Source organism: Vipera ursinii, assembly GCF_947247035.1.
Source record: "Vipera ursinii genome assembly, chromosome: 2".
NCBI classification, from domain to species: domain Eukaryota; kingdom Metazoa; phylum Chordata; class Lepidosauria; order Squamata; family Viperidae; genus Vipera; species Vipera ursinii.
The window spans coordinates 97,953,152-97,976,933 of record NC_139513.1 but is presented as its reverse complement, the minus strand read 5'-3'; the positions used below and the strand labels follow the sequence as shown (position 1 = coordinate 97,976,933).

At 45.7% G+C, this 23,782-nt stretch overlaps 1 protein-coding gene across 1 annotated transcript; it reads right to left on the bottom strand.

Moving 5' to 3' along the window:
* Positions 1-2,809: 2,809 nt before the first annotated feature.
* Positions 2,810-23,342, bottom strand: PCYOX1L (prenylcysteine oxidase 1 like). Its single transcript, XM_083351304.1, has 6 exons — positions 22,848-23,342; positions 16,261-16,467; positions 14,195-14,369; positions 9,881-10,092; positions 9,589-9,729; positions 2,810-4,347 (listed from the first exon to the last, which is right to left on the bottom strand). Exons 1-6 carry the CDS (start codon positions 22,963-22,965, stop codon positions 3,689-3,691), a joined length of 1,512 nt encoding a protein of 503 aa, XP_083207430.1. The 5' UTR covers positions 22,966-23,342; the 3' UTR covers positions 2,810-3,688.
* Between the last annotated feature and the right edge of the window lie 440 nt (positions 23,343-23,782).

The window sequence follows — 23,782 nt, the reverse complement described above, 5'->3', positions numbered from 1 at the left end:
ATGGATGAAGTACTATTTTTGCTCTTCTAAACCGCTCTGTCCTTTTGACAAATGAGGAAACACCAATGGAATTTTCGATACGGAATTCACTTGCTCAGCTCCCATCTCTGCATTACCTTCGAGAAGGCTGGCAATGTATATCCAGCAGGCAAATTACTCATTTTGTGCCTCAGTAATGCTTTAAGTCCAGTTTAAATAGTTCAGGCTACTTCCTCACTTAAACAGCACTTGTTATGATGCCATAGCCACGGTTCCCACTTTCACTTTTTTCTCTTATCTGGCATCCTTGTTTGCTTAGGAATTTAGAGAAAAAGCAGAAGAAAGATTATTGGTTAAAATGTCTACCTATTTTCAGGCCTTCAGACTGTTTGGTGAGAATTTAGCATATAAAGTTGAGTTTGGGCCAAACCTTTAGAGATGAATCAATATCTTGGACCAGTTATATCATTGTTTGTAGGTATGTTCAAGTCAGTCTTAATTCCTCCTGGCAACTACCTGGACAATTCCATGCAGTTTTTCTTGGCAAGATTTTCATAAGTGGCTTGCCATTACATTATTCATAGGGCTGAGAGAGTGACTGGCTCAAAGTCATCCAGTTGGCTTCATGCATTCAAAAAACACGTTTCAGAGTATCCTTTTTAGACAGTACTGGGACACTGCGTATAGAACAATTTGGCAGAACGAACTAGCTGGCTTCACACTTTGTAGATAAGAATTCATATGTCTGGTTACCAAACCATACTTGTTTGGATCCGCACAAAACATAAGCCCCATCCCACTGTGGTTAGCATGAGAACCTACTTCTCTAGAGTTTTAACAGTGCTCCATTGCCTCTTAGATCACAGCAGAGAATGAGTCTAAGAGGCTCTTTAAATCAAGATTGGCAGGCTACTATTCACCTTATAGAATACTATCAAGAAAGCCTTATCTAAATGCCAACAGCCCCAAGAATCCTGTGCTCAAAGTTCTGACAATATGGCTTGCATATCAGCAGGAAACTAGAGGAACGTTAAGGATGGTATTCTTACCAAGAGTTAAATAGAGAAGGCAGCAAGAAAGCCCAAGAAATCCTTTATGCTTATTACTATGCACACACATTGTGAATGGACCCAAGTTTCTGTAATAATCTCTTTTAATAACCTAGCCTTCACAATGGAGGGGAATCACAGCTCAGGGGCTGAGCACATAGTCTTTTGCAGAAGAGCCCAGGGGATTCTTCCAATAGCAGGACTGGGAAACATCCTGATGTGGGATAAGCAGCTGAAGAACTGTTATAATACAGGAAAAGCATCAGCTCTATAAGCATCTGTTCTACAGAAAGGAAGCTTGCCATTATTCAAGCCATTATTCAACATGGTTTGCTCCTCAGGAAGAGAAGCCTGAATCCAATCCTTGGGTTTTGTATGTAGGTCTAAATTTGTATGTAGGTCTAAATTTGTATGTAGGTCTAAATCTTTGAATCCAAAGCAAGGTGTTTCCCCAGAAACAATTTTTCATGGATGGGAATGCATCACCATTATAAGCTATGAAGCAATAGAGCAAAATAAAGGGCAGTTACCCAATCAGATGCCAAGAAGCACTGATATAATGGTAAGTAGCTGGCTTGTGCACCTGCCAAATCCCTGCTGCACCTGGCTTTTTAATTATTTTTGTTAATTATTTTTGTGGGCATATTTCCAATTTCATCTGCCTCCATCTTATGTGGGGCCCAGAGGCATTAATTCCAAAAATCTCAGATCTTTTTAGACATTACATATGATAGCTATAGTCTACTGCTTGTTCCATCTACTCAGATAAAGGATAAGTGTAAGTTGATCTAGTAAAGTGAGATCAACTGAATGACAGAGAAGTTTCTCAGTTCACCTGACCAAGGAGGATTTTGAGTCTAGCCACATTGACTGTGGCAATCATTTTGTGAGAATACTCACAATATGCCAACGTTCCTTATCTGCCAACCAGCTGCAAACAGTTTGCTATCCTTGATCGAAGCGTTTGTCTATGTGCTAGAATGTCACAACTTCAGAAGAAACAAGCCGGTAACTTTATTTTCATTTTCCCGGTTCTTCCCAGCCAACTAAAGGCTATGACTCAAGGCACAGTAGAAAAATCTCTTTTAGAGACCTGCTAGGCCTACCTATTTTGCTGCTTGATCATAAAGTGTGTTGCTGACCTGATTCTGCAAATGTTATTGATTTAACAAAGCTCATTAAAGAAAACCTTATCAATATCCATGCTGTATGCAAGGTAACAATTGAAATTAAGTATTTTCTTCAATTTCTAGGAAGAAAGATAGGGAGCCTCATCATTTTATTATATCTGGAATTAGCAAAAGCAAGTTTACCCTACACAGCTGAGAGCCCAGCTTCATTAGCAGCAGGCAGCAAATATTCAAGCCTTTGAGACACTTTTTTCAAGATTTACAGGATCAGCCTAACCAAATGGCTTGGGCAGGAGTCTTCAAACTTGGCCCTTTTATGACCTGTAGGCTTCAACTCCTAGAATTCTTCAGCCAGCACAACCTGGCTGAGGAATTCTGGGAGTTGAAGCCCACAAGTCATAAAAAGGGCCAAGTCTGAAGACCACCACCACCACCCGCTTCTCCGGGCTAGGGTATTGTGGAATCTATTCAGGAAAACTCCATAATGTTAGTTCAGTGGTTTCTCCTGGTTTAGAAATCAAGGCAATCTTTTTTTAACCAAATGCCGGAGGACAGCATGCTTAATCTATTTCAAATCAGGAAAAAAGGCCCATGGGATGGCTGGCAAGGCAACTTCAAATCAGCCATTGAGCACGCAAGTTTATCAAGATAATGGATAAAAGGTCGCAATTCATTAAGCTGCTTAGCTTTTCTCACAGTAAATGTTCCAGTACAAGGTCCTTTGCTTCACCATTCTTTGATCTAAATTCATGGGGTTTTGTAATAAAACATAAGGCAATACAGTCCTTGGGATACCAGTAAAATCAAAAAACTATAAAAGGTCTTATGACCATAAATGTGCCATTTCCTTTAGCTTAGGGGATGAAGTACAAGAAGGTCCAGTTCAGTCCAGTATAAGTCATGTAGGAAGGCCACAGATGAAGACACAAGAAGGAAGTTTGAATCCAAAGTTGTAGCATGTTGGGTGATATACACAATTGGGCTGTATGAATATGATTCAGCAGGTAAAGTAAAAATCAAATGGAATTTGACACTATTTGGTTTCAATCCTCTTCCATGATTACCGAAGAACCCTGAACAACTAGTTAGAGGTATTAATTCACAGGCTCTTTGGAAGAGTGATGCTATGCTAGAGAGATTGCCAGGACCATAGATAACAGATGAATGTATAAATACATGGATTTGCCAGTGCTCTGCTTTACTTCTGTTAAATATGCAGTACAACCTTCTTTAACTTAGAGCGTGGGTGTCAAACTCACCGCATCACGTGATGTGTCGCATTGCCAGAGCTAGGGTGGGTGCGGCCTCCGCATGATGCAACCGGCCCACGGACCGGCAGTTTGACATCCCTGACTTAGAGGATTTGGGGATGCGTGGGACCACAAATTTCAGAATCTCTTACTACACTGACTGGGAATTCCAAATGCTGCAATCCAATATAACTGGAATACAGCAGGTCAAGGAATGGCACTTAGTAGCCCCAAATATCCCCCCTCACTCTGCATGCAATAAAGTCTTGTTTCACTAAGTTCACAGCTCAGTCTTCACTTTGTGCATTAAGTCTTTCTGGTCTATTTTCTCTACATCATGATTCCACCGATTGTAGGCTAAGAGAGCCACATTTTTGGCTGCCACGGCAGACATTTCCATGGAGCTGGCTGCCCACTCCATGCTGTTGAGGTAGTAGAGGCTGTCATGCAAGAGAATAGGTGGGAGGTTCTTGACTGATCCATAATCGGGACAGGCCTGCCATTCTGTCACCTGAACAGAATAATAAGAACGGAACAGCATCTTCAGCTCTTGCTTCTCCAAAGGATGCTGAGAGTGGACACGCCACACAGCAGCTTCCTGGGACTGCTTTCGCTTGAAGGTATTAGATATGTTGACAGGGCAAATGTTATCCATGGAATTGAAGAAGAGACCAGGAGCTTCTGTGGTGAGGACACTGGCAAAAGGAAAAAGCTTGGGATCTGGGAAGCCAAAGTATGAGGAGTTGAGGTAGCCATGAACAATGGAGGTGAATGTGGTGTGAAAGGATCCAGGAAACTCAGTAATAGGAGGATCAAAATTCTGAAAGGTAATATTGTTCTTGCTGTCATGTAGTTGAGTGGCAAGGACCACTATGTCGTAGAAGTTGGAACCTGGACCATCTTCACTTTCATAGTGCACTTGGTAGAGGGGTTTTCCTTCTGGATAAAAATGCACAGGAAACAAACAGGGGAAAAAACAGTAACTAAGACAGCTAACAAGCAAGTCATCATCATTATCTTAGAACAGGGATGTCAAACTGCCAGCCCACGGCCGGATGCGTCATGCCGAAACCGCGCCCACCCCATTGCCGGCAATGGGAAAAAAGTCGTGATACATGGCGACACGTCACGTGACGTTGCAAGTTTGACACCCCTGTCTTAGAAGCTGAATAGATGAACCTTCAAAGAGAAACAATTCTGTTAAGATCTCATCGTTTGCCTTGTTTTTTTGGGTTGATTCCATTGTTTATGCTGCTTACTCACTGCAGGTTTTATTGGTTTTATTTATGAATGCTAACTTGGCTAGCTAAACCAGCTGCAAGAAGGACTCACACAACTTGTAAAAATAGCAGGTAGGAACTGATCAAAGAGCATAGAGAAGATTTCCCTGACTGGTCACAAAAAAAGGGAAATCTTATTGTAGTTTTTGACTTTGGTAGGTGAAAATAACTGGGTTGAGTTGTGTACATCTGCTGCCATTAAGAGTTTGGAATATTCCATCAAAAACTATATATCTCGTGTAGGAAGTTAGATGATGCTAAACAGTATGACAAGAACAAAGTCCCCAATGGCCTGAAATGAAAAGTTGTGGCTACAACAGCACGAAGGAGGGTGATATTCCACAGAACACTATTTAAGAAATATATATATATATGTGTGTATATATATATATATGTGTGTATACACACACACACACACACACACACACACATATATATATATATATATATATATATATATGCAAATTATTCAAATTGCTAATAAAGAATTTGGGAGGCTAAGATGATCATTTCGAACTCTTTATGTTCTCATCAGTTAGTCATACCCTTTATCTGAGATTCGAACCCGGGCTGATTATATATCAGGCAGTGTTTTAACCTCCTGAGCCATGGGTTCCTTCTCTCTTATATTAGCTGGAAGGCAAGGCAAATGTATGTTTAAGTATTTGTCAAGGCTTTTTGAATGGACCTTGCTAATTAGGCTCAGGGCTTATCCACAGGAACTAGTCAACTTATGACAGCTCATTATTTGTGCAAATTATTCAAACTGCTAATAAAGAATTTGGGAGGCTAAGATGATCATTTCGAACTCTTTATGTTCTCATCAGTTAGTCATACCCTTTATCTGATGAGAACATAAAGAGTTCGAAATGATCATCTTAGCCTCCCAAATTCTTTATTAGCAATTTGAATAATTTGCATATATATATATATATATATATATATATATATATATATATATATATATATGGATCCTTGGTTTTTCGGGTTTTTCCCCGCGTAGAACTAAAGGTGTGGGCGCAACGTTTCGACGGAGTCCCATCCGTCATCATCAGGCTTTAGCTGATGATCTCCCAGAAAAAGGAAGCTAAAGCCTGATGATGACGGATGGGACTCCGTCGAAACGTTGCGCCCACACCTTTAGTTCTACGCGGGGAAAAACCCGAAAAACCAAGGATCCACATACAGGCACCCGCGAAAACCTCAGAAAACATATATATATATGCAACTTTGTATTATCCAGCACTTAAGAGAAATAGGCGTTATAAGGATCCTTATTATCTAGGCCACAGGTCTGCAACCCGCGGCTCCGGAGCCGCATTCGGCTCTTTCAGCTGTCTCCTGTGGCTCCCAGTCCTCTGCCATGTGCAGTTCCCCCCCAAAAAAAAAGTGGGACTAAAAAAGTTCGACCAATCAATTCAAATATGCAGGGTAGGTGCATATCTCGCCTTGGCTCCACTCTTCAGTCAAACCCTGTTCTGCGCATGCGCGCACGTACGCACACATTTTTTGCGGCTCCCAGTTTTTCCTTTTGTGAGGGAACCGGTTCCGAGTGGCTATTTCACTGTTTCAGGTTGCTGACTCCTGATCTAGGCTCTCACTCAACGCAAATCAAAATAAACATTTTTCAAGATGCTTTTAGGAATAAAAATATATGCCAATTATATCCTCTGTTAAAGCAGAGTTTATTTGTTCGGCAATGACACATTTTTTTCCTACATTTATTTTCTTTAAAATCTCACTATCACTCCCAAATGTTATGTAGAGTTCTTATAATAAAATTATATACTAAGCTATTGATTTTTATATCTTAAAAGTTTAATATCTTAGGTATTCAGTGGCGAGTGTCTGAATTATCTTAAATTCTTATTTAATGCAATATTTTATGAATAAATAATATAGCCTGAAAGTTGTTTCTATCTAGAGGTACACCACCACAGCAGCTGATCCATAGGATCCATAGTATATTTACAAGGACCACCAATATTTCTCTTTTTACAGATTCTACACATTATATGCACACGTTATCTATTTTTATTTTCTGCTCCCTCTTTTTATTCTGTCTGCCTGAAAATGGTCTTTCTCTTCTTGCAGCTTTCTGCCCCTCTTCCTTATAAGGTTAATTTGTTATCGGTTTTAGTAGAATGCAAGTAATCTACCGTTTCATCACATCCTCTCTTAAAAGCATCACATTTGCTTAAATGGTTATGCTTTGAGTGATCACAGCAACAATAAATACCCTATGTACAGGAAACATAATCTTTTCTTAGTTAAAAAAAAGTTAAGACTGTGAACACTCAGGAAATTTCAAGTGTCTCTGTGCAATAAATATGCCAGCCTCTAAAGCAAGTGAAAGAAGAAAGTCATCTGAACATTCCTACAGTATAAAGACCTTGTCTGTGTTATGTTCTGCCTGCTTCTCTGCATGCATCAATGGATACTTTACATCAAAGGTATTCAGGGGGCTCCCAAAGTGCAATTATTCAGAATTCTTTAAAGCAGGTCCAGCTGATAGTAATTACTGTCCATAACCTTCCTGCATTTTACTACTTTCATCTCCCCCCCCCAATTTCTCCCAGTTTTAGCCTTATAGTTCCCAACTGGAGCCTAGGTTGCTCCCTCTAGAAGTAGTCCTCCACTTACAACAGTTCATTTAGTGACCGCTCAAAGTTACAACAGAAACTGAAAAAAGTGACTTAGGACCATTTTTCACACTTATGATTGCTGCAGCGTCCCCATGGTCATGTGATCAAAATCCAGATGTTTGGCAACTGACTTATATTCATGACATTGCAGTGTCTAAGGAGTTATGTGATCATCTTTTCAGAACTTCTGACAAGCAAAATCAATGGGGAAGCCAGATTCATTTAACCGTGTTAATAACTTAACTGAAATTCACTTAACTGTGGCAAGAAAGATCGTAAAATGGGACACAATTCATTTAACAACTGCCTCGCTTAACAACCTAAATTTGGGGCTCAATTGGGGTTGTACTGTGTTTCCCCGAAAACAAGAGCCAGTCTTTTTTTTGCCTCCCAAAAAGGCAGGTCTTATTTTCGTGTGTGTGTGTGTGTGTGTGTGTGTGTGTGTCTTTTCCACTCACCTCGCAGTGGAGGCACTGACAGCCCTGCCCAGCTGGCCCACTTCTTCTGCAGCCGAAGGAGCAGCTTCATTCTGCAGCTGAGAATGGAGCTCTGGCCTGCATTTCCCAGTCAGAGGCCTTTCCAGAAGGCCTGTGCAGCTGAGAACTGAGCTACAGATTGAATCCATAGCTTGGTTTTCAGATGCACAGGCCTTCCGGAAAGGCCTGACTGCAAAATGCAGGCCAGAGCTCCATTCTCAGCTGCAGAATGAAGCTGCTCCTTTGGCCACAGAAGTGGGCCGGTGACGCCACTGTCAATCAGTGGGAGGCCTGGCTGCAATGGTAAGGTTCACCCCCACCCTAGCTTGATTTTTAGGCATGCACCTCGACCCAAAACTAGGGCATATTTTCGGGGTAGGACTTATATTAGGCCCACCCCCAAAAATCAAGCTAGGGCTTATTTTGGGGGTAGGTCTTACTTTCGGGGGAACTTGGTAAATGGCTTGGGTCCGGATTATCTGAGGGAACACCTGCTGCCGGCATCAACTTCCCATCGTCCTGTAGGCTCCCACAGGGAGGGCCTTCTTAGGGTGCCGGCGGTGAAGGAGTGCCGGCGGGTGACTCCCAGAGAGAGGGCCTTCTCTGTGGGTGCGCCTGCCCTTTGGAACCAACTTCTGAAGGAACTTAGGACTGCCCCCAACCTCCGCTCATTCCGCCGGGACCTGAAAACTTGGCTCTTTGAGCTGTCGGGCCTAGACTGAGGGGTTTTAATGTTTTAACTTTTTAAATTTTGGGCTTTAAATTTAATTGTTTTAAATTTTTAACTTTTGTATGGTATGATTTTAATTGCCCTGTAAACCGCCCTGAGTCCTACGGGAATAGGGCGGTATATAAGTCAAAATAATAAATTAAATAAATGGTAAGCCAAGGACTATGGTACCTGTAGTTGTAGCCTACAGAGCTTTAAAAAGAGAAACTCCTTAATACATTAAAGTAGCTATTATACTGTGGAAGACTCAGCAGCTTCAGACACTGGTCTGAATTATGAACATTTCCGCTGGGCCTGCAGAAAAATGGAACAACTGTGCACAAACAGATATCCACAACAACTGGGGAAAGCTGCAAAGCAGCCATGCTTTTTCCTGAAGATATGGGTCTTGTATAGCTTTGAGGAGAGGTACCCAGCTCATGCTAACCTGCTTTGTGACACTTCATTTCTAATGCTTAGTTCAACATAAGAAGGTCTCTTTCTAAAATGTGGCACAGTATCCGGTCAATATTTATTGCATGTATATCTCCTAAGAAGCAACAATATCTGAATTCTGGGATTAAACCAGAGGTGATATTGAATACAACGAACCAGGTGTGTGTGTGTTTGTTCCTTGCCACCACTCAGAAAAGGCACTCTCAGAAATGTTGGTTTTTCTGAAGAACCTTCCCTGAAAAGCAAATAAAAGCTCAAGAAGTGAGGAATTAGCCAGAGGTGTGAGAGAATGAAAATATGTTACATTTCCTTCCATTAAGTCCTCGGATAGGTCACCTCTTGGGCTACAATTCTCTCACAAATCTCCATGTCAACTGCATCATCCAAGGTGCGGCCCATCCACATTGAAAGCCAGGTACCACTTCTTTCTAAATTGCTTTTAAAATTCAATTCTCCGGATTTAAAGTGCATCCATACGAATAGGGAAATCTGTCTTGCACAAAGTAAGACTATTCATTCATCCCAGCGTGTTTACGTGGTCTGCAGCAGCTCTTCAAAATCTCCAGCCCCGCTACCTGGAGATCTTTGGATGAAGATAGATTCGTGTGGCATACCTGAACTGTGCAGAGAGATAGCTGTCACTGTGGCATGGATTATGTTGGCTTTTGTGTGCTTCAGCAAGCCTGCGCACACCAGCTTGTTGCCACCTTCAACTGCCCATCGGTTGCCTTGCGCTCCTGCTAGTAACATGGCCCCTAAAAAAAGGAAGTACAGAGGGGACAGCTGTCAGAGAATAAACTAGCCAAATTGTAAAACACCAGCCTTCCTTACAACATATTCGTCTCCCAAGCTGTACAATGGCCTATTGGAAAAACACCGGAGCAATAGAAGATGGGTAGTACTCACCTGCAAATGCAGGCACCAGTACTGACTGGCCATAATTGGCCCGGAGAATGGCCATGATAACGTCATCGATGAAACGTTGTGTGACACCCACCTCCAGCAGGGACTCTACCACAGAGCGCTGGGTCATGTTGACGAAGGTGTCACCCCCCAGTGAACGCAAGAGCTCCTCAAGATGAGAGAATGCATAGCCGTGGGCCTGATATTTGTAGATTCTGTAGAGCATAAAAAGGGAAAAAATGTAGAGCGGCATGACTTCTCTCTTAGGAAAAGACAGCCCTACAGGGTAGACCAGACTAAGGAACCAAGGCCAAGGGATTATATTTATTGCAACAGTTCTAGCAACAGATTTTGCAAGTCTGAATGTGCTTCCTCCTCCCTCACTTTGTGTGCATGCAGGAGGGGGTTTGTCTTAAGATGTGTTCTTCATTTAATTCCTTGGCCCAGCTCTAGTTCAACTTTTCTTTTTTAATCCCATTTATATACCGCCCTTCTCCGAAGACTCAGGGCAGCTTACAATTTAAAGCACAAATCAATGTGCTTAGCAATAGCCTTCATTCTATGTATATGCCTGCTGATTAGGGCTTTCGCCCCCCCCCCCCCCCAAGCGGCATCTCTACATGGGGCTGCCCTTGAAGACCACTCGGAGGCTCCAACTGGTACAGAATGCAGCCGCGAGAGTTGTGTTGGGAGTTTCCCGATACTCCCATGTTACACCTCTGCTCCGTGAGCTGCATTGGCTTCCAGTTGTCTTCCGGGTGAGATTCAAGGTGTTGGTAATGACCTACAAAGCCCTACATGGCATGGGTCCGGAATACCTTAGGGAGCACCTGCGGCTGGCATCAACTTCCCTCTGCCCAGTACGCTCCCACAGAGAGGGCCTCCTCAGGGTGCCACCGGTCAAAGAATGCCGACTGGTGGCCCCCAGGGGGAGGGCGTTCTCTGTGGACGCGCTGGATTTATGGAACCATCTTCCGGTTGAGCTCCGGATGGCGCCCGACCTCCACTCCTTTCGGTGCAATCTAAAGACTTAGCTCTTCGAACAAGCTGGCCTGGCCTGATGGGATGGGGTTGGGTTTTATTAATGGAGTAGCCTTCATAGTCAATAAAAGAGTAGGAAAATCAATACTGGGATACAATCCTCAAAATGACAGAATGATCTCAATTCGAATCCAAGGCAAACCACTCAATATCACAGTAGTCCAAGTCTATGCCCCAACCACCAGTGCTGAAGAGGATGAAATTGACCGGTTCTATGAAGCCCTACAGCACCTTATAGAAGTAACACCAAAAAATGATGTCCTTATCATCATGGGGGATTGGAATGCTAAAGTAGGAAGCCAAAAGATAACTGGAATAACAGGCAAGTTTGGCCTTGGAGTACAAAATGAAGCAGGGCACAGGCTGATAGAATTTTGTCAAGAGAATAAGATGGTCATAGCAAACACTCTTTTCCAACAACCCAAGAGACGGCTCTACACATGGACATCACCAGACGGTCAACACAGAAATCAGATTGACTATATGCTCTGCAGCCAAAGATGGAGAAGCTCTATACAGTCGGTAAAAACAAGACCAGGAGCTGACTGTGGCTCAGACCATGAGCTTCTCCTTGCAAAGTTTAGGCTTAAACTGAAGAAAGTAGGGAAAAGCACTTGGCCACTCAGGTATGAATTAAATCATATCCCTGTTGAATATACAGTAGAGGTGACAAATAGATTTAAGGAATTAGATCTGATAGACAGAGTGCCTGAAGAACTATGGACAGAGGTTCGCGACATTGTACAACAGGTAGCAACCAAAACCATCCCAAAGAAAAAGAAATGCAAGAAAGCAAAATGGCTGTCTGAGGAAGCTTTGCAAATAGCTGAGGAAAGGAGGGAAGCGAAAGGCAAGGGAGAAAAACATAGATATGCCCAATTGAATGCAGAATTCCAGAGAATAGCTAGAAGAGATAAGAATGCCTTCTTAAATGAACAATGCAAAGAAATAGAAGAAAACAATAGAATAGGGAGGACCAGAGATCTTTTCAAGAAAATTGGAGAGATGAAGGGAACGTTTCATGCAAAAATGGGCATGATAAAGGACCAAAATGGCAGGGACCTAACAGAGGCAGAAGAGATTAAGAAGAGGTGGCAAAATTACACAGAAGAACTATACAAGAATGAGCTTAATGTCCCAGATAATCACAATGAGGTGGTCACTGACCTCGAGCCAGACATCCTAGAATGTGAGGTGAAGTGGGCCTTAGAAAAGCTGAGCAACAACAAAGCTAGTGGAGGTGACAGTATTCCAGCTGAGCTATTCAAAATCTTAAAAGACAGTGCAGTAAAAGTGCTACACTCAATTTGCCAGCAAATTTGGAAAACTCAACAGTGGCCACAGGATTGGAAAAGATCAGTTTACATTCCAATTCCAAAGAAAGGCAGTGCCAAAGAATGTTCAAACTATCGCACCATTGCACTCATTTCTCATGCTAGTAAAGTCATGCTTAAAATCCTACAAGCTAGACTTCAGCAGTATGTGGATCGAGAACTACCAGAAGTACAGGCAGGATTTCGAAGAGGCAGAATAACTAGAGATCAAATTGCCAACATACGCTGGATCATGGAGAAAGCTAGGGAGTTCCAGAAAAACATCTACTTCTGCTTCATTGACTATGCTAAAGCCTTTGATTGTGTGGATCATAACAAACTGTGGCAAGTTATTAAAGAGATGGGAGTACCAGACCATCTTATTTGTCTCTTGAGAAACCTATATGCGGGTCAAGAAGCAACAGTGAGAACTGGACACGGAACCACTGATTGGTTCAAAATTGGGAAAGGAGTCCGGCAAGGCTGTATACTGTCACCCTGCCTATTTAACTTATATGCAGAGCACATCATGAGAAAGGCAGGGCTAGATGAATCAAAAGTTGGAATTAAGATTGCCGGAAGAAATATCAACAACCTAAGATACGCAGATGATACCACTCTAATGGCAGAAAGTGAAGAAGAACTAAAGAGCCTCTTGTTGCGGGTGAAGAAGGAGAGTGCAAAACTTGGGTTGAAACTTAACATTAAGAAAACCAAGATCATGGCATCTGGCCCTCTCAATTCTTGGCAAATAGATGGGGAAGAAATGGAGGTAGTGACAGATTTTATTTTCCTGGGCTCCAAGATCACTGCAGATGGGGACTGTAGCCAAGAAATTAAAAGACGCTTGTTCCTGGGGAGGAAAGCCATGGCAAATCTAGACAGCACACTAAAAAGCAGAGACATCACCCTGTCAACAAAATTACGTATAGTCAAGGCTATGGTCTTCCCAGTTGCAATGTATGGCAGTGAAAGTTGGACCATAAGAAAGGCTGAGCGCCAAAGAATTGAGGCCTTTGAACTATGGTGCTGGAGAAGACTCCTGCGAGTCCCTTGGACTGCAAGACGATCAAACCGGTCAGTCCTAGAGGAGATCAATCCTGACTGCTCTTTAGAAGGCCAGATCCTGAAGCTAAAACTCAAATACTTTGGCCACCTAATGAGAAGGAAGGACTCACTGGAGAAGAGCCTAATGCTGGGAAAGATCGAGGGCAATAGAAGAAGGGGACGACAGAGAATGAGGTGGCTGGATGGAGTCACTGAAGCAGTAGGTGTGAGCTTAAATGGACTCCAGAAGATGGTAGAAGACAGGAAGGCCTGGAGGAATGTTGTCCATAGGGTCGCGATGGGTCGGACACGACTTCGCAGCTAACAACAACAACAACAACAACAAATTTGTTGGCTGCTTTGAAGTGGAAAACTTTTTTATTGTGTTTTAACTTATTGTAAGAGTTGTGGGCATTCTGTTTAATCCCTTTTAATTTTTGTATTTTGTATTTTGTCTTTTAACATGCATTGCCCTGTTCACCGCCCTGAGTCCTTCGGGAGAAGGGCGGTATATAAATAAAATTAATAATAATAATAATAATAATAATATTACAAAGTCAGCTTATTGCCCCCAACAATCTGGGTCCTCATTTTACCTACCTCGGAAGGATGGAAGGCTGACTTAACCTTGACCCTGGTGGGATGCGAACCTGCAGTAATTGCAGGCAGCTGGTGTTACTTAAGGAGGCATTAGCCCACTGCTCCACCAAGGCTCTTAACTGACTGCTGCCAACTTAGTGGCTCTTCGTCCTGCCCTTCAAGGCCATTCCCTATGAGCTTTACCGGAATCTTAAGACCCTCCCTTATACTAAATTGCTACCACTGGATATAAGCTAATTTTGATCAAAGGGAGATTGTCCTATATTTTTTTTCTCATTGCCCCAGAGGCACCAGTGATGGCCTCCTTGTCACCTACCTCATGAACTTCTCCATTACTTCCTCTACCCACATTTGTAGACGTAGAAAGCTCATGCCATAGTGCCACCAGAGCCGAAAAAGATTGAGCAGGTACCAGTCTGTCTCCTCAAGGACAAACTGTTCCCCAGTGAAGATGGCACTCTTTCCTGCCACTTCTCGACGATGTTTCAATCCTACAGAACAAAAAACCAAAATCCTGTAAGGTTGGCCTACGTCCTTTTTATCATGATGGGCTTTGCGAGAGAGTTGACCTTCTCGCTCTCTTTTGCTGTCTACTTCTAATATGACTCTGAGAACTCTCAGTCGTGATTTTTAATACAGTTTCTCATTTGCTATCACACTCACTCGTGCGTCTTCCATTTTGGCACTGCAGATTCTATGACAGTGGCCAGATTTTATTACCAAAAAATATGCTTCACCTTCATCCTCAACAGCCTTTTTGTTTTTTTTCTGGGTCTGTGCTTCATGTTGCTCTTTACAATAGAAGACTGAATTTTAAAAATCAGCGAAGACTAGTTAGGAAAATAAAGACAATTCCCAACTTTATTTAAAAGTAAAAACAACTTGGTTTCTGCTGGAATCTGGCAGAACTATGTCTACAATTAATTTGCCCTGATTGGCATATTGCCTCCTTTCACCTTCAGCCCAAATCATACACTGAGATCTGTGCCAGTCAATATGTGCCAACCCAACTTTTAGCTCACAATGTTGCTGTTAAGGGGAAAAAAGAGAGGAGGGCGTCTGTTATATGCTTCCTTCAGTGTGAGTGAAAGTGGGGACTCTAAGTCCTTAAATAGCATAATAATACAGGACTGATTGTCTATTTTCAGTTTTGTGCCAAGGCAGATTTAATAATTTGATGCTGTTGTTATAGTTGTTACATTATATTATGTATAATACATTAAGGTACATTTCCTTATATTTACATTCGACCTTTCTTCTGAAGGAGTGGAAAGGCTCAGCTGAAGACGGCATATATTGATATATTTATTAATCAAATTTATGGAGTTGCCCATTCACCAAAGTCGACTCTGGGTGGTGCACAACAGTCAAAGACAGCAACAGATATAAAAACATGTTATATTTTAAACACATTTTTTTAAAAAAATATAAAAATCCTTTAAAAAAACAAATTTAAAAAACAAACACACAAACTCTAGGCAAAAGGAAAATAAGAATGGCTACCTCAACTTTGGAGCCATGTAAGCATGATATATATGAAGATTCCCCTCAATTTAGATTCTCAAACTCCGCCAGAAGGTGGGCTGAGAAAAGGAACCTGGTCCAAAGTCACCCAATGAGGCCCATGTTGTATGGAGGTTTGACTCTAGCTTTCCCTCAGCTCAGTTCAGCACTGCTTTATATTTAAACATGGATTAAACATATTGCTATGATGTGGGTTAGGACGCTGAGCTTGTCGATCAGAAGGTCGGCAGTTTGGCGGGTCAAATCCCGAGTGCCGCATAACAGAGTGAGCGCCTGTTACTCGTCCCAGCTTCTGCCAACCTAGCAGTTCGAAAGCACGTAAAAATGCAAGTAGAAAAATAGGGACCACTCTGGTGGGAAGGTAACAGTGTTCCGTGTGCCTTTGGTGTCTAGTCATGCCGGCCACATGACCACGGAGACGTCCTCGGACAAGCGCTGGCTCTTCAGCTTTGAAACGGAGATGAGCACTGGCCCCTAGAGTCGGAAACGACTAGCACGCATGTGCGGGGGAACCTTTACCTTTTTATATATTCATAGTGAACCATCACCCTTCATTCACAAAAAGGAAGAATCTTAGGGGGAAAAAGAACTTCAAAGTTGGAATCTCCCCCAAATAGTCCCAATTGTACTCCAAAAGTACAAATGGGAATGGAATGGAATGTTTGGGCAGGAAATTACAGGCTGGCTGAATAGAACAAGAAGGTTGAGCTCCCTTGTAATAGAACAATGATAATTCCTGATCTCATCTATCTACCATGCCAGAGGAACCAAAAGTCTCCCATACCAGCCAAGCTCAGAGGCAATCAAAGGATATGCAGAAACCAAGCTTGAAGTTTATAAATCTAAATGGTCTCTTACCCAATTGCTGCACAAAATCTTTTATGTGTAAGTTGAGAGAATGGAAGAAGGCCCCTCCACTTTCGTAGGACTGCTTGTTGACTGTAACTGTGGCTAGGCGACCCCCCACCACAGCCTTTTCATACACATCTAGTTGAACCTGCGGCCCAAAGTGCTGCTGCAGGAAATAAGCCACCGAGGAGCCGCCAATTCCAGCTCCCACCACAGCTGTGAAAGCAAAGCAAGCATGTTAAGAACCACCATAAAAACATCCACCTTCAACAAATATAGTTTCCCAGGGAGAAGAGGATTGCTCAGACCACATCTCTTGTCTAGCAGTGGGCATATAATAAAAATAATAAAGAGAGCCAGTTTGCCTAGTGGTTAAGACACCAGGATAGAAAGGAGGAAACCAAGTTCTAGTCCTGCCTTGGTATGAAAACCAGCTGAGTGACTTTGGGCCAGTCACACTCTCTCAGCCCAACCCACATCACAGCGCCGTTCTCCTGGGGGAAATAGGAGGAAGGAGGACTATTGTGTATTTGCTGCTCTGAGTTATTTATAAAAAATAATAAAGGCAGGGTGCAATATACTGCAAACCATAATGACAGCTGTCATAGGCCGCATTTACGCGGCCGCACTGACAGCTGTCAAAGATGACACATGCGCAGACGCTCCCGCGAGTACACGCGGCCGTTTGACAGCTGTCAAACGCCGCGCATGCGCATTAATCCGCGAGCTGTCAAAACCGCGGCTATCCCACAGCGACAGCCGCGAGCTGTCAAATACTGACGCATGCGCATTCACTACCCAACTGTCAAACTCGCGGCAAGCCCCCGGCGGCCGCCGCGAGCTGTCAAAGTTGGCGCATGCGCAGTCGTGGCGACGAGCTGTCAAAACGCCGGCCGCCCGCCAAAACCAGCTGACAGGATCCCCTGCCTAGTTACCCGCTAAGCGTTGTCGCTGGGGAAATTCTGCCCTAACAGCTGACTGATTGGCCCCCTGTTCTTGGAGGGAAAATGCGCCCAGCTGATTTGCTGTCCCGTTTGACAGCTGCCTATATAAAGCATGTTTGTTCACTGTTCCGTTTGTCCGGGCTGTCTAAAATAAACCTGTTAACGAAGACGCGTCTCCTTTGTCCTTCCTGCCGATAAACCACCTGGCGACGAGGGTGGGATCCCGGTACTAGCTGAAGTCATGGGCCAGGAGCGTGCTGTCCGGTCAACCGCTGAAGTCACTAGCTAAGTCACCGACCGGACAAGCCAACCTCCTAGGTGCCCAAAGTACCGCGGACCCGGAATGGCAAACCTAGGACACATAAGGGAGTTCGACGTCCGGCACCCTGAAGGATGGGAGTCGCATTTGGGCCAGGTCGAGGGGTACCTCCTTGTGAATAAAATCACGGAGGACCGCCACAAGGCCGCCGCACTCCTATGCCTGAGCGGGCCAGCGGTATACGATATCGCCGTTGGCCTCTGCAGCCCGGACCCAGTCGCCACCGTTCCGTATGCCGAACTCATAGACCGCCTCAGCAAACACTTCATGCCAAGGCGGTCAGAACTGTATTGGCGGCTCTCTTTCGCCCGACGGAAGCAGCAGCCGGGTGAAACCTCCACTGCTTTCATCGCGACCGTCAGGCACGCCGCCCGCAAATGCCATTTCCCCGACCTGGAGGACCGGATCCGCGATCAAGTTATCGCCGGTCTCCAGAACCCGCGTCTGCAGAGGAAGCTTGTGGCAAAGCCCACAATGGACCTCGCAGAGCTCACGCTGGAGATAATGGCGTACGAAGACAGCCATCGCGACGAAATCGAGTCGTTTGGCGAAAACTCGGGCAACTCTGTCCATCAGGCCAGGGAGCTCGACCAGGGGCCGCCGGAGCCCGAATCCGGGGTCGATGCGATCCTCTCCCGCTTCAACCGGATGACCGCCGGCCGGGAAAGGAGCCGCAACCAAGACCGACAATCGGGCCCCAACACGAAGAAGCCGCAGACCAACGCCAGAGCAAAGTGTGCCAGTTGCGGCGGAAGCCATGCCCGAGCCACCTGCAGGTTTAGGAACGCGAAGTGCCACGGCTGTGGCAAGACCGGCCACATCCGATCAGCATGTCACAGCCTAAACCGGGAGACCCTCCACGACCTTGACGAGATCCCCGCAGGTAGGACAGTCCCCCCCCATCCTCAACCAAGGGTTATAGGGTCCGTATGCTCCCTAACAAAAACTCCCGCCAACAACATCCCCAGAGCCAAAGTTAGAACGTGGGTCAAAATACAGGGAATCCCCTGTGAAATGGAGGTCGACTCAGGATCCTCCGTTTCCATCCTGTCAGGGGACACCCTCCAAAAGATAGCCAACAAAACAAATCACCGCATTCCAATTCAACCCTCCAGGGTCTTGCTGGCAGATTTTCAAGGGGCGCAAATAGATTTAAAGGGACAAGCCGTCCTGAAAGTCGATTTTAAAAAATTCTCAGGCCACTTAACAGCCCAAATAACCAAGCAACCAAGAACTAGCTTAATAGGACTAGATTGGTTTGAGGCATTAGGCATTCGCCTCAAAGGAACACACCGCATCCAAACCGAGTCTTTAGAAAATATCTGCAAAAAATTTGCGGATGTGTTTGACGGCTCACTGGGCAAATACAATGGCCCCCCCATCGACCTCAAGTTCAAACCAGAGGTCGGACCAATTAGAATAAAAGCCAGAAAAGTTCCCTTCGCCCTAAAACCAAAAATAGACAGGGAACTAGACCGCTTGCTCAAACTAGGAGTCCTAGAACCCACTGACAGCGGAACTTGGGAAACCCCCATAGTGACACCTGTCAAACCCAATGGTGACGTCAGAATCTGCGCAGACTATAAAGCGACCCTCAACCGCGCACTCAACCCACATGCGTACCCAGTCCCGTCAGTAAGAGATGTTCTATCAGAAATAGGGTCCGGCTCCATTTTCGCCAAATTAGACTTGGCACATGCCTTCCTGCAACTCCCTGTAACCAGGGAAACCGCAGAAGCCCAAACCATAGTAACGCACAGAGGGGCGTTCAAAGTGAACCGCCTCCAATTTGGCATCTCCGTGGCACCTGGAATATTCCAGGAAGTCATGGAGCGCACTCTCAAAGGCATCCCCGGAGTCTGCCCGTATTTTGATGACGTCCTCATCGCGGGCGACTCCTCCCACTCCCTAGCAACCAGGCTGCACGAAGTCCTTTCAAGATTCCGCGCAGCTGGCTTAAAATTAAAACGCGAGAAGTGCTCATTCGGAGTACCCTCCGCAGAGTTCCTGGGGTACAAAATAGACAGCAAAGGCATTCACCCCACCAACGCAAAAATACAAGCAATACAAGCCGCACCCCCCCTAAAAATAAAACGGAGCTCCAGGCATTCCTAGGGCTCCTAAATTTTTACCATTCATTTCTACCCGGAAAAGCCACAATAGCGGAGCCACTCCATAGACTCCTGGACAAAGGGGCTCCCTGGCAGTGGACCCCACTTCATAATGACAGTTTTAAACAGCTAAAACAATTACTTTCCAGCGATACAACCATATCGCACTACAACGAAACCAAACCTCTATGCATCGCCTGCGATGCTTCACCTTATGGCATCGGGGCAGTCCTCAGCCACTCCCTTAACGATGGCACGCAAGCCCCAATCGCATACTACTCGAGGACACTTTCAAAAACCGAGCGCAATTACGCGCAAATAGATAAGGAAGCCCTGGCTATTGTAGCTGGAATTAAAAAATTCCACGATTACCTCTACGGCAGACCTTTTACAATCTATACAGATCACAAACCTCTCCTGGGCATATTCACATGGGACCGCCAGACCCCGCAAATTTTATCCCCGCGAATGCTTCGCTGGACGACATTCCTCTCTGCCTACTCCTATCAGTTAATCTACAAGCCTGGGAAGGAAATGTCCCACGCAGACGGCCTTAGCAGGCTCCCACTGCCCCAAATAGACCCTGATCCAGCTCCAGCCGGCCAAGTCCTGGCCATACAAGAACTCACAGAATGCCCAGTAACAGCTAAAGACATCGCACTTGCCACAACCAGGGACCCCACCCTCAGCAGGGTACTCTCATGGGTCACATCAGGTTGGCAATCAACCTGCCCCTCACCCCCCATCCAACCTTATTTTGCAAAAAGACAAGAGCTTTCAACACATTTAGGCTGCATCCTTTGGGGCTGCAGGGTAATAATCCCCTCATGCCACAGAGCAAGAGTTCTCCAAACACTACATGAGGGCCACCCTGGCATCTCAAAAATGAAGGCTCTGGCTCGCAGCTACATCTGGTGGCCATCCTTAGACAGGGACATCGAGCAGCATGTAGCCGGCTGCTATCTCTGCCAGCAAACCAGACCCTCCCCTCCACACGCCCCAGTCCACAAATGGGAAACCACTTCCAATCCTTGGTCCCGCATCCACCTCGATTACGCAGGACCGTTCCAGGGACAAACCTTTTTAATTATTGTAGATAGTTACTCTAAATGTCTGGAGGTTCTCCCGGTTTCAAGCACCACATCAGAGGCCACCATTCAAGCATTAAGGGGAGTTTTTGCCACCCACGGTCTACCAGATGTCATAATCACTGACAACGGACCTCAATTTACCTCCCGTGATTTCCAGATCTTTACGAGGAGGAACTGTATTAGACATGCAACATCGGCTCCGTTCCACCCGTCCAGTAATGGCCTCGCAGAGGTCATGGTAAAGACCACCAAAGACTCTCTGCGCAGAATGATCGTCGGAAACTGGCACCGTCGACTCGCCCGCTTCCTCCTCGCTCACCACTCCACTCCCGTGTCCACCACCGGTAAATCTCCAGCAGAACTAAGATGGGGTCGCCGACTGGTCACTCGACTTGACAGACTGCACCCAGACAGGCCAGCGGCCGAAAAAACCAACAACTTGCCACACAAAACATTCTCTAAGGGACAAAATGTCTGGGCCCGAAATTATGGGGGAAGGGATAAATGGACCCAGGGGGTGGTTCTCGATCAAACCGGCCCCCTGTCATACACCATCAATGCTGGCACGGGACTCACACTACGGAGACACGCAGATCAACTCCGACCCAGGTCACCCCCCAACACCTCCACGCCAGAAACAGCGGCGGAAGAACCTGCACCCCCCAGCACCGTTCACCCAGAGAATGTCCCCGCTCCAGCCGATCTTCCTCCCGAGGAAGCCCCCGCAACAATAGAAAAACCTTCACCTCGCAGATCCACGCGACAGAAAAGGCCGCCAGCATACTTACTGGACTTCGAATGGGCCGGGAGTGCGCCAACAAGTTCCAACACTGTTAAAAGTTAATTCAAATTACTTTGTTCAGTTCAAGGGGGGGGAAAGGGGTGCAATATACTGCAAACCATAATGACAGCTGTCATAGGCCGCATTTACGCGGCCGCACTGACAGCTGTCAAAGATGACACATGCGCAGACGCTCCCGCGAGTACACGCGGCCGTTTGACAGCTGTCAAACGCCGCGCATGCGCATTAAGCCGCGAGCTGTCAAAACCGCGGCTATCCCACAGCGACAGCCGCGAGCTGTCAAATACTGACGCATGCGCATTCACTACCCAACTGTCAAACTCGCGGCAAGCCCCTGGCGGCCGCCGCGAGCTGTCAAAGTTGGCGCATGCGCAGTCGCGGCGACGAGCTGTCAAAACGCCGGCCGCCCGCCAAAACCAGCTGACAGGATCCCCTGCCTAGTTACCCGCTAAGCGTTGTCGCTGGGGAAATTCTGCCCTAACAGCTGACTGATTGGCCCCCTGTTCTTGGAGGGAAAATGCGCCCAGCTGATTTGCTGTCCCGTTTGACAGCTGCCTATATAAAGCATGTTTGTTCACTGTTCCGTTTGTCCGGGCTGTCTAAAATAAACCTGTTAACGAAGACGCGTCTCCTTTGTCCTTCCTGCCGATAAACCACAGGATATATAAAAAAAAGGTTTGCTGGCTAAGTCTGATCAAATGCATTCCAATCAAACTCCAACACTGTTATCTCACTGTGAAAACTACTTGTTATATACCATTCTTCTTCCTCAATCTCTCAATGTATTGGCTCTGCCATTTTGAATTTCTAGCTGAGACAGCCAATTGCTGAGAATTCTGGCACAGTAGATCCCGTGTACCCGAAAGTATATGGAGAAGGGATATGCTACCATCAGTGGTCCCAGCAGAAGGAAAGGGGGCAGAGGAAATCCGCCCCCCACTGTCTCTGTGAGCACAATACACATACACAGCGCTCACATAAGAGAAGCAGAGACGAACTATATACACTGACCCTGCCATTGGGCTGGCCTGCCTGGTTATTTAAAAAAAAAAAGCATTATCGGATAAAATTTCAAAGCACGTGTCGGAATAGGAACCCTCCAGGATGGCCACCCAAACGCCAAGCCTAGCATGTTTCTGCAGAGAGCCAGAGCAGCCCCACTTTCAGCCCCATCATCGCTGCTTTTACGCTCAATTTTCCCCGGTGCAAATGCGGGAGCTCCAGGCTGTGTGGGCGCAGCAGCCCACCTTTGGGGGCGCCTCGTGGTGGGCTAACGCCAGCCAGCGAGCCGTCAAAGCCGCCGGTTGCGATGAAAAGAGGAACGCCTACCTATTTTGCCCGGCGGAGCTGCATCCCCTGCCTCGGCGAAGGAGGGCTCCGTTCGCATCCCCCCTAGAGCTACGGTAAGAAACAAACACCACCGGGGAGAAGGAAATTCTGCCATCATGGTGGCAACGAGGAGGGGAAAAAAAGGGGCGGCGGCTGCAAAAGACAGAAATCGCAGCTAAACCGTGGAAAGCAGCCCGCTAATGCGGCAGCCTCCGGCGAATTCGCAGCTTTTTCCGGCCCGTCGGAGGCCCTGCGCGGTTCCCGAGATTTGGGGAGACCGCGGCTGACCATCGGCTGCGCCTCCCGCGGCCTTTTTTGACCTTCGCTTGGCGGATGGATGGCAGGCAGTCGCAGCGAACGAGACAACCCCTTTTAAAAAAGGGGGAAGTGCTTTGCTAGCGGAGGAGGCCGCGTCTTCCGACTCGCTCCGGTGCGAGCGCCCCTTGCAGGAAGTCCCGAAACGCCAAAGGGTGAGATGCGCTTTCAACCTACACCCCGAACTTCAGCTTTCTGCCGGAGACGCCGCCGCCGGAAGCCGCCTCGATCGCTGTTTGCAAAAAGCCCTGGTTCTCAGCGCCGTAAGCTTGTATTGCTTTCCCAGGTTAGCGTTACTGAGCCCTGTTTTAAGAGTGAAATACCCACGCGCCCATACGCCTATTACCTTATCCTGGGGGGGGAGGACTGTTTTGGGGTTGCACTGCAGAGGCGCAACTCTCCAGGAACTGACTGAACCTTAAAAGGGAAGAGACGCTCCAATAATAATAATAATAATAATAATAATAATAATAATAATAATAATAATAATAATAATAATAATAATAATAATAATAATAATAATAATAATGTAGTTGGAAGGGACCTTGGAGGTCATCTAGTCCAACCCCCTACTCAGGCAGCAAACCCTATACCATTTCAGAAAAATTGTTGTCCAATCT